The sequence below is a fragment of the Rissa tridactyla genome, chromosome 2 (assembly GCF_028500815.1).
Source record: "Rissa tridactyla isolate bRisTri1 chromosome 2, bRisTri1.patW.cur.20221130, whole genome shotgun sequence".
NCBI lineage: Eukaryota > Metazoa > Chordata > Aves > Charadriiformes > Laridae > Rissa > Rissa tridactyla.
In genome coordinates, this window is record NC_071467.1 from 75,806,533 (window position 1) to 75,818,584 (window position 12,052).

The window sequence follows — 12,052 nt, forward strand, 5'->3', positions numbered from 1 at the left end:
AGTAGCTTGAAGAGGACTGGATTATTCGTAAATGTAAATGAGGAATCTCTCCTTTGGATCTCTGCAATAACTACTTGTGGTTGCTTCTCTGGATGTAGCCAGGTGATATGATTGCTACGTGACTGGACGTGGAACCACTGCTCTGCAAATGTGTTTAGTCAGTGTACTATAATACCAATTCTTTTTCATGGAATAATGTAACTATTTATTTTTCAATATGACTTTATCTTGTTTCCCTTGGAGCCAACCCTGCTGTCCTTTAACAGGGAAAAGCTCCACTGAAGTCAATGGAAATCTCTTCACTCTTCTCAAAGATTTGTGGATGAAGTCTTAAATCCAACAGAATTAAATCAGGGCAGATTAGATAAGAGAATTATGTCCAACACATGCAAATATTTTCATTGCTGCTCATAGATACGATTGCCTTTCCTTTTTCGTTGGAGGACAATACTAACCATTTTTTTTTGGTCTGTGAAATAGAACAGAAAACACTTTGCTTTGAACACTTGAGAACATCCAATAAAATAATATCAAATTAAAAAATGAGAGATGAATAATTTGAGAATAGAAAGTGAGACATTCGATTCCAATTAAGTCATCAACATGTCATGTTCCCTCTTAACTAAATTGATGTTTTTCTTGATATTTACATGCCCTGCAAATAAATTTACTTTTACAAAGTGATATATTCTGAAGAAATGTAATATCCAAAACTTTCCTGTTAGTGTTTGTGATACAAAGAGCACAAGTACATAAATCCAAGTTCTTACAGCAACTCGGATTCTGCCTGTGTTGTTTATACTAAGTACTGAATGCTCACATGAACACAGAATCACAAAGTCACAATATAGTAAAGGTTGGATAGCACCTCTAGAGATCATTTGGTCCACTCCCACTGCTCAAAGCAGAGTCAGTTAGAGCAGGTTGCTTGGGACGATGTCTGATTGGGTGTTGACTGTTTTCAAGGATGAAGTCTTCACAATCTCTCTGTTGTCTGTTCCGAAGTTTGACCACGCTCACTGTAAAAAAGCTTTTTATTAGGTTTAAATGGGCTTTTCTGTATTTCAGTTTGTAGACATTTCTTCTTGTCTTGTCACTGGATACCACTGAGAAGAATCTGGCTTCATCTTCATTACACTCTCCCATGAGGTGTTTACGCACATTAACTAGATACCTCCTGAGCTTTCTGTGGTCTGAACAATCCCAGCTCTCTCAGCCCCTTGTAATACGACACATGCTCCAATCCATTAATCATCTCCATGGCCCTTAACTGGAATCCCTCCAGTATGAACATGTACTGGAGAACCCAGAACTGGACACAGCATTCCAGGTGTGGCTTCACCAGTGCCGAGTAGAAGGGAACGATCACCTCTTTTGACCTCCTGGCAACAGTTTTCCTAATGTAGCCTGGGATGCTGTTGGTTTTGTTTGCTGCAAGGGCACATTGCTGGCCTATGTTCAGCTTGTCCACCAGGACCCCCAGGTCCTTTTCTGCAGAGCTGCTTTCCAGCCAGTCAGTCCCTGGCCTGTACTGATGCAGGGGCCTTACTCCTCCCCAGGTACAGGATTTTGCATTTCTGTGTTGAACTTCATGAGATTCCTGTTGGCTCATTTCTGCAGCCTGTTGAGGTCCCTTGCAATTGCAGCATGACCATACAGTGTGTCGAGCATTCCTCCCAGTTTTACATCATCTGCAAAACTGCTGAGGGTGCACTCTGTCCCATTGTCAATAATGAAGATGTTAAACAGTACTACTGTCCACGGTATTGATTCCTGGGGTACACCACTGTCCTCTACCTGGACTTCATGCCACTGATGACAACCCTATGAGTCTGTCAGGTTAGCCAGTGTTCACTCCACTTCACTGTCCACTTGTCTAGTTCATATTTCATCACTGTGTCCGTAAGAATGTTACGGGAGACAGTATTGAAAGTCTTAACTTAGCTTAATATCCTGTGCCCTCATCCACTAAGCCAGTCATCTTGTAGAAGGCTGTCAAGTTGCTTAGGCATGATGTCCCCTTCATAAATCTTTTCTGCATAGCCCCAATCACCTTCTTGTCCTTAATATGTTTGGAAATAGCCTCTAGGTTCCATCATCTTCCCTGGGATTGAGGTGAGGCCTGCAGTTTCCCAGATCGCCCTTCTTGAAGATAGAAGTGACATTTGCTTTTTTACCAGTCCTTCAGGAACATTGCCCAGTTGCCATAATCTTTCAAAGATATTTGAGAGTAGTCTCAATGACATTGTCTACCTCCTGCCAGAACTTGTGAGTGCATCCCATGAGGCTCCATGGACTCATATATGTCCAGTTTATTTAAATATTTCCTAACCTGATCTTCCTCCAGGTGAGGTCTTCATTGTTCAAGGCTTTTTCATGTGTCTCGTGAGCCTGGGATTCCTGAAGGCAACTTTACTGGTAAAGACTGAGGTGAAAAAAGCATTGAGTGCCTCAGCCTTTTCCCTGTCCTTTGTTACCAAGTCCCCAACCCAATATGGCAGCAGACCTACATTTACCCTACTTTCCTTTTAATACTGATGAACCTGCAGAAGCCTTTCTTGTTGCCCTTCACATCGCTCACCATACTGAACTCTAGATGGTTTTGGCTTTCCTAACCCTGTCCCTACATACTTAGACAGTGCCTTTATAGCCTTCCTCTTCTGGGTCACCTGATCTTCCTTGCTTTTCTTATATGCTTCGTTTTTACGTTTGAGCATTGTCAGGATCTAACAGTGGCCTCCTGCCACTGTTGCTCGACTTCCTGCATGTGAGGTGGACCATTTTTTAACTTGGAGGAGGTGATCCTTAAAAATCAACCAACTCTCCTGGACCACTCTTCTCTCCATGTCTGTCTCCCATGGGATTCTTACAAGCAGGTCCCATAACAGGCCAAAATCTGCTCTTCTGAAGTCTAGGTTTATGATCCTACTTTTTGCCTTTCTTCCTGCTCTCATGATCCTGAGCTCCACCATCTCGTGGTCACTGCAGTCAAGGCTGCCCCTGACTTTCACATCCCTGACCAGTTCTTTCTTGTTTGTAAATATCCGGTCCCACAGCGTGTCTCTCCTCATCAGTTCCTCCATCACCTGTGTTAGGTAATTATCAGCGATGCACTCCAGAAACCTCTTAGACTGATTGTGCCCTGCTGTTTTGTCTGTCCAGCAGATATCAGCTTAGTTGGAGACCCTTTTGAGGACTATGACCTGCAAACATGAGGTTTCTTCCAGCTGTCTGAATGCTGTTCTCATGTACTTCTTCCTGATCAGGTGGTCTGTGGCAGACACCCACCCAAGTGTTGCCCATCTTAAAATCTCCATCATAAGCTGACCCATAAGCTCTTGACTGGCTCATTGTCCATCGCTAGTCCCCATGCATTCTTGCTGCTCTCTTGCATAAAGGACTACTCCCCTGCCTCACCTTCGTGGTCTGTCCTTCTTAAAGAGCCTGTCCTCATCTACCGCAGCACTCCAGTCATGTGAGTTATCCCACCACATCTCTGTGATCCCAGTGAGATCACAGCCCTGTGACTGTGTTTCATCTAGTTACATCTAGTTAACACCTGTGTTACATCTAGTGTTTTTCAGCTATAGTGCTTTTCCAGTATTTCACTGGGGAATGTCTTATCTCTCCCTTTTCTAAATGAGGAACTGGGCTTCTTCATAGGGAATAATATGACAGAGGTCATAAACCCCTGTGAAAATGGTGTTTCTTCAGAGGAGCAAGGATCAATTAATTGTGTAAAGCAATAATGCAGTATCCATTGCTGTCTTTATTCTATAGGAGAACAAGCATGCATGAGTGGTAAAACTTCTTTTATTTCTTGTGAAATTGGATGTAGACCTTCAAAGGGCAGTCCACTAAATGATAATGACCATAATGGTGATAAGTTCCTAACACTGAAACAGGGACTGAGGGAACACTGATGAACTCTGATCTCCACAGCAGGAAGCCAAGGTGGAAGGGACATGCATATAAAAATATTAGTGGGAGTCACCTTTCTCTCAGACTTGCTTTGTTCCCTTGAAATATATCTCCTTCTTTTTTAGAGACAAAAATGATCGAGTTTAGTTGTAACTGCAAATAGCAGTACTGAATATGCTAATTTTCCAGCCAAAGTACCTATCTTTAGTGTGTGGTAAAGGAAGACTCTTGCTTAGACTAAGCAAGCAACAAGACAGACAGACATCCTTAGAGGAAATCTGGGAAATAAAATGTCTCTGAGAAGCATTAGAGTGGTAATTACTGAGCCCAAGACATTAGTGTATCACTGTTTATCAGCAGAGGGCTGAAAAAACAAGCATCAATTATGTCAAGCTCTTTGCAGTATTTGACTAAGTGTATCTGTTCCAACATGGCGAAAGAAATGAATTTTACAGCTGATCAGGGGAAGGGGAGGCAAGAGGAAGAACCGCAGCTGCACTTGCCCTAGGGCTTTTGGCTTTTTCACTTTGTGTGAGTGGTGCAACTGGAATCTGCTGTGTTTCATCAAACAAATGGCTCCCAGCAAGTAGGCAGTTTAACTTGATTAACCCAAGATAAATGTCACAAGTCTTACAGATCACAGAGGATTAGAGCTGAGGAGATGAACAGTGGCAGTCCTGGCTCATTATGGACGTCAGTGAAAGTCAGTACATGTGGGTCCTATCAGGGACCGCTGTTTATTGGCTATTTTTAAATCTGTTTATTATTTTCCTGTGAAGAACCCAAGTCCCATCCAATTTTTTTTCTGATTTGTGAAGGAAGGTGTTTGCCACAAGTGCTCTAAAAGTTCATTACAGCAAAGAAAGAGATCCTGACCAGATACAAGCTAAAAATGTTCACAGTGGCTTGTCTTTGGATACCTGATTTGAGCAGGTTCAAACCTAGTGACCAGTAAAAGTGAAGTCTTGAACATAACAGGTATAGGGCTAGTTTAGACAGTGGAAGGAAAATTGTAGTGGATAGGAGCTGGTTTTATATGAAAGAGATAGGAGCATCTGAAATGTTATATATGGTATACTACAGCAGAGAAAGTGATATCTGATCTGATATTGTGTATACAAGAGTTAAGACAGTTTTCCCTTAGCATGGACCATGTCTCTTAAGGAAGAGCTGGTTGTTGGCATGAAGAAGGTTAGAAGAGGAAATAAAAGGGGTGTTTGCAGCATCCAGGACAGTGCAGTACAGTGATCCCTGAGTTAGCTCCAGAACAAGAAACCTTATCACAGGCTGGGGAGTGTGAAAGGTAATATTAATTAGAGGTAGGAATGCAGAACAAAACAGTAAGGGATCACTGAGCTCAGGCGAGTGATGTTCTCAGGCTGCTCTTACCATCCTCCAGTCTTAACAGAACTCCTCCAGTATTAGAAAAACCCAACAAATAAAACAGCATAAGTCTAGGCTTCAATAACTTAGCAGCCTCTGGATTTCCAGTAAAGGAAAGATCTTATGCACATTCTGCTGAATTATTGCTTATACTCCATTTAATCCTCTGGAAGCACTTTTTTTCTAAAATTTGCCTTTTATCTTGAATGTGAAAGCTGGTTTTGCCAAATGTATCAGATCACATTATTTCTACTGAATATTGCAGTGTGGCAGTACATTTCCTGTTTTCAAATTTTATCAGATTGGAGTTGTGGAGCACTATCCAGTATCTCACAGATCCTTAACATTGCTTAAAGAGAATTCTAAATATTGCTGCTGCAAGACAATGAATTGGCTACAATTTGTGCAGTTGTTGTGTTGTTCTCTTATATTAGTACGTATAAAGTGGAATTGTGCATAAATCACAACTTGGTAGGGGGAGATGATAGTTTAATTTTCTACAGAAGGTAGTAGATATTGGTATGGATTGTTTCATTTTGTGGTGAGGAGCTGTTTTGGCCAGATTCAGTGCCTGAATTTTAGAAGATAACTCCAGAGTGTGGGCAAGAGAGTTCCGTGGATCTCTACTGTACTGAAGACACGCTTGCTAAGTCAGTTGCATGACAGAGACGAAAGAACAAAATGCTGGAGTCCATGGAAGCAGAGGCTCGAGAACAATGCCCTGCACAGAAACTCACACTGCCACTGCCCATGCAATTCTTGTCTTCTGGGCAGACAAATGGAGAACTCTGATTTTGGAGCTGTTGGGAGATTTGGGCAAGAACTAATTTATTTCTACTTTGAGTAAAAGATAGGTAAAAATTTGAGAAAAAACAAGGTAAGCTTTCGTATAAAATGGAATCCTGTGTTACAGCCAGGTAGTGGAGAACTGTTGACTGGTCCCAACCTCTAATCTTTTCTGACATTGTGACGATTTGTTTCTGCTTCCTGCATTAGTTAAAAATGACTATGTTTCCCTTAATACAGGTGACTCACTGGCACAGTCCATACTTTTTTGCCTACTTCCCTGCAGCCTCTTCCTTCCCAGCTCTTCTTGGAGATATGTTGTGTAGTGGAATAGGATGTATGGGATTCTCTTGGGTAAGTTTACTGGGGCATGTACTGCTATGTGGTAATAGTGCTTCACCTTGCCAAAATTTCAAGCATTTCAGTAACATTCTTCAATGAAATTATTGATTAATAGCACTGAAGTCGCAGGACTATTTTTATGGGTAAATTTCCTTAGCTAACTAAGTGTTTTCGCATAGACACCCTGAATGACTCCAGTAATAAAAGACTATTTCCCAGTAGTTTTGCCCTTGAAAAATCACCAGCATTTAGAATTAGTGGTAGCAGTGCAAACTTACTGGTAATTCATTAAGTGGTATGACTGTTGCCTATCCCCCAGTGCTGTTACTTCTCTTATCATCTGGGTGAATGGAAAATTGTGTTTAAAAAAATCCACATTTATATGAGATGGGCTCTTCTCAAAAGAGGTTGGTACTTGATGTCGAAAAAAAAATACGCAAGATGCAAATCCTAGCTCTGACATTTGATAGTCATGGTTCTATGTGAGGCCCAGTTTGACATTTTTTTAGTAAATATTAGAAACAACATGCATAAAATGGTCTTCAAGTCCCTAATTTAGCTGGTGAAGTTAGTCAGCTAGTCTCTTCCTCTATAGTCAAAAGAGAGAGAGAGAGAAAGAGTTATTCTTGCTCTGGTGGATCCTGTTTCTCTTCATGGTCTAGTGAGATTATTGCCTCTGTTCTATTTTCAACACAGGCTGCAAGTCCAGCTTGCACGGAGCTGGAGACTGTCATGCTGGATTGGCTAGGGAAGATGATTAATTTGCCTGAAGAGTTTTTAGCTGTGAAAGATGGCCAAGGTGGAGGAGTCATTCAGGTAAGAGGGGACATGAAAAAAGAATACGGGATGAGTTTGTGGACTTCATGATTTTGTAAAACCTTCATACCAAAACACTAAGAAAAGGAAAGATATGTTTTTTTCTGCCACATAGGTTCCTTTCAGATTTTCAGAAAGATTAATGCTCTGTGAGAATGCGCACAGGTGGGTAGGATCATTGATGAAAGTCATGGTTTTGTTTTCAGAGCAGCTGAATGCCGAAACCCTTGTCTCTGTGAGGAATTGTTAGTAGTTCAACTTAACAGCACAATTTGGGCTTAAAATTCAAATCATAATATTGAAAAATGGTGTAGGATGGAAACTTTAATTTGTTGATCAAGTGAAGTGAGCTCATACTTACAAACAATGTGCAGCAATGTTCCATAGCTGAAAATAGAAAAAAACTTCTCAAATAGAAATATATGTGAGGATTTTGAGTACACCATCATGAAAAGTGGTGACAAAGGCTTCCACGAAGTCCACCTTAGACATGTTCAATGGTTTACTTCAGTCAGTTTCCAAAACAGCCTTCCTTTTTTTTTCAGAAAAAAAGTCTCAGAGATCAAGCAATGGAAAAGAATATAGGAGAGAATCTTCTATAAGTAGAAATAAGAGAATGTAGTAGAAAGTCTATCAATCTTTGTCAAAGAAGTTGAAATTATTTTAAGAAGTTTCCCTTATATAACAAAATAAAATATTGGAATATTAAAATAAAATTAAGAGGTGCTTAAAATTTGAACCTAAACAGTGCTATCAGTAGATAATACAATTTTCAGATGACACTGCAGTATCCAAAATAGAACAAAACTCTGAAACTTTGACATTGAGTACTTAATGAAAGCCTACAGTGTCTGAACAGAGTATCTGTACAATAATGGATATATCACCAATGGGCAAACTTGCATGCATAATAAAGCTGTATTGTTTGTCAGCCATGGCCTTTCTGCAAATGCAGACTCTGGTCACAGCTATGAATCTAACTGAAATAGATCTCTCCTATGAAAAAGACTGACTTTCAAATAATTGTTCTTTGCTCCCTTGATAATCTCTGGAGACTGGTCATTGGAGGCCAGGGCACAATCCATTTTATCCTAAGATAGGCTTCTAAAATACATCTGAATTAAATGCTAGAAGTGAGGGCTTCTTTCTTTCATCTCAACTGCAAATCCCTACAGATTATTCCAATACATTCTTCCCAATATCTTCCTAGGTGAGTGTGAATTTAACCCAACTGCTATGATTCCCCTAGGCAGAGCTGCACCTACACCAGTGTATTTCCAGAATAACGCTTTACTTATCTGCTTGCTCTGTTAGGATCTTTTTCGTTAATGATTACTAGGGAGGGGGTTGTGCTCAAGAAATCAAGTTTTCGTCATGCATCTCAACAGTATTTATTTTGTACCAGTGAAAGCAAGCAATTATGTCTGGTGGTTATCAGCAGGAATTATTGCCCTCCCAGGCTGATGATGCTGGATTGCCCATAATTTTCATCAGAAACCAGTCAGTTTCAAGAATTGAAAGTGGTGCTCTGTGTTCCTGCTTATGATGAAGTAATTTCTGCTGCAGATCTTCTTGTCTTGCTCTTGAGGAAATAATGATACAGATAAGAGAGCATGAGGCAAAGACAACATGAACACGTGAAAGTGCCAGTCATTTTCTTGGTAAATACCAAGTAATTATTGTGGTATTGGGTAAAACTGAGCCTGTGAAAATTGGCTCTTAATTACATTTGAAAGTCTATGTCAATATGAAGCACTTTGTTGTTGCGTGCAGGATGACACTTGAAAATGGCAAAAGATGAAAGACAATTTCAGTTCAGAGCTCTGGTGGACATGAACATCAGCTCTTGCTGATATTTCTTCCGCCTCTTGAGCCTGCTTGCCATGGCAACCTTTGTTTGCTTGCGGTAAAAGGAAAGGTATCATCATCCTTCACTTAATGCAGAATACAGCATTCAAGAGGAGAAAAAAACCAGCTTTTAAAAATAAGTGAGAAAGCAACTTTCTTCCTGAAGCTTGTATCCTGCTGTTCATTCTAGATAAACTGCTGAAAAGCGTACCTACTTTGAATTATAAAGAGTTTTCTTGCTCTGCAAAGAAGAAGTATTTTAAGGGTGAAACAAAATGAGACTCAGCCTGTCTTTGGCCTGGTTAGGAACGCTGCTGATCTATCTTTCTTGTCAGTTAGCTGAGTAGTTCAAGAATCCAGGGGTTGTTTTCCTCAAAAATATTTACTGCAAGACTAAAGTGCCAAGGGAATAGAAGAGCTTTACAAACGAGGTTCTGCAAACACTGTCAGCTTCAGTATAAAAAAGGTGACTTATGGAAACTGAGGGAAGGTGAAAAAGCCTATGCCTATCATGAAACATCCAAAAACATTTCCAAGTTGCTGGATTCATATGCCTTTGGGCTATGTACCAGCTCTGTATCAGGAGGCAAGATTCAGCAGACCCTCTCCTGTTCATCCTTGTTTCTGTGTAAGGAAATTTTTACAAGAACTGTTGTATACACCGACTACGCACCAGCCTGGATGAACAACCAGGATGCCAGGACATTTTGTGGCACTCCTCAGAAAGCTGACTATTATTGAGCCTAAGTCATTTGCCTGCCCAGCCAGGCAGTCTCCAGAATAGTGGGGGCTTAAATTTCCAGATCTCAAATTAATGCCTTAACCTTTTGAATTGCCTACAGCCATATTCTTTTATGTATTTGGGTGCATTTCTTTAATATCTATATCTTTCTTTCATATCCTGGAAAGACACTAAGTTTTACAGGGCCTCATCACTTAAAAAAAAAAAAAAAAAAAAAAAAAAAAAAAAGAAGAAGAAAAAAGCGCCATTGTCTCCACATACATTTGAAAGGTTATAATATACGTATTAAATATATATATTAAATATATATTTTAATAAAGGTCATAATTAGTATTATTTCCTACATATTAAATGCAAGGGTGCTAGAGCTAATTGTACTGCGAAGAACCAAAGTTAAGAAAGGTTGTTTTAAGTGACTTGCCCGATGCGAGATGGAATTAGGTGTTGCACACAGGCTTTATGTTGCCTAACTTCATTATGAGGACATACAACTTACTTCTTACACAAAAAACTGTAGGAACGTCACAATAAGTTGCAGTGGTTTGCACAAACAAAAAGTATTCTCCTCTGCTGAATTGCTGGAAAGGCTATTTCAAACAATATTTTCTGGTAATATATGCCCACTATGCAGGTCTTCTGATTGGGCAGGGTTCTTTAGAAGATTATATACTGCTTGTAAAAAAAATAGGAAAAAACCCCAGCTTCTCAGAAAATAGGTGGTGTTCTTGACTGCAAAAGATGCCTCATGTCTGCTGGACCCCCAGGGCCTGAGTGATTATATTGTAGCTCACAGGACTGTCAGGAAGCACAGATATTATTTTTTTTCACTGTTATTAGATAATACTGTGCTGAGCATGGCAGAAATAGTTTTTCTAACCAAGACATGATGACAGAAGTTTCTCATTAGGAAACTTACAGTGTGTGAGATTGTTCTCATGTTTTGTCAGATAAAGTTAAGCGTACAAGAAGGTACCTTTAGAGGAACCATTTATCTTAGTCTGGAATATTTGCCTAAAATAGATGGAATTATTGCTTTCTGGTTATGCTTACCTCTCTCCAGGACAACTGAATACTAAGGGCCCCATAACTATTATTTTATCTCAGATATTTAACTTTTGGACAGATAAAGTCAGATGAATCAGATCGTGCAAGTTCTTTATGTGTAAGATGAAGATAATTGTGTGCACGCGCTCTTGCATCATGAGTTTTGAGAACTATGGGCAGGCATGATTTCTCGGTGTTCAGATATTCTGATGAGTATTCTGAGTATCTGGCTACAGACCACATGCAGCATAAGATTAAATGGGAAGATTGCCAAATTATGTTTTCTGTAATTAATGGACAGAATTTTCCTTCACCCTTTGCCTCCACATGGAAGTTCTACCTTACTTGACCCAAGAGTGATACCTGTTTTCCAATACCATTCTGTATCTGTAATATTTCCCTCCGTTGCCATAATGCTGTGTGCAGCAGCAGCTATAAGAAATGCACAAAACCGTCCCCAGCTCATCTTTGTGCTCTGATGCAGACCCTGGGGTCTAAATTCCTCAAATCCCACACTACCGGAAAGGCAGATAAAATATCTTCATCATGGCGATACGTTTAGTAAATGTTTAGGGACTGTCCTTTTCCCTGCTTGCTCTATTCATGAGGCGGTTGAATTTCAGCTGGGTTAAGTTCACTCACTGTTGACATGTTGATATGTGTAGAAGGCAGATTTGTCTCATACAAATAGCTCAGCTATCTTCAGTATTAGGAGAAAGTCTGAGTTGACTGGGATCATTCTCATGTATGAAATCTGTAGGATCAGGCACACCTCCAGGGAAGAAATAAGACTTCCCCAATATTTAAACATTTGTTGTAATTAGCAAGTATACACAGGTCTACAATAGAGGGAGAACAGAATTTTGGTACAGCATCAGAAACATCTCTCCAAAATTAGCTTGTTGACACTGGGGATATTTCCGAGACGTACTTACTAATATAAGCAACTGGATCTATTGTAGTGTTGTGTGCTTGACAGAGGAAGATTCGCGTGACAGTTGTTCAACTGTGAAAGTACCTAAAAACTCTGTCTTGCATATGGACACCCAGACCCACTTGGTTTATGAACATGTGTCTACAAACCGTTACTTACAGTTTAAAAGAGCAGTTTAGAGTATGTTTCATCTGCCTGTTCTAGAGGAAAACCATAAAAAGAATTTGTGGGAGCTT

At 40.0% G+C, this 12,052-nt stretch overlaps 1 protein-coding gene across 6 annotated transcripts in view; it reads left to right on the forward strand.

Annotated features, from left to right (window-relative positions):
- The window catches only part of DDC (dopa decarboxylase), a 73,904-nt gene that overhangs the window by 22,234 nt on the left and 39,618 nt on the right, over positions 1-12,052 (forward strand). For all 6 annotated transcript variants that reach the window (XM_054192360.1, XM_054192357.1, XM_054192355.1 and 3 more), the window contains 2 exons: positions 6,331-6,444; positions 7,129-7,248. In XM_054192360.1, coding sequence (XP_054048335.1) covers positions 6,331-6,444; positions 7,129-7,248 — 234 coding nt within the window. The remainder of the gene's footprint in view (positions 1-6,330; positions 6,445-7,128; positions 7,249-12,052) is intronic.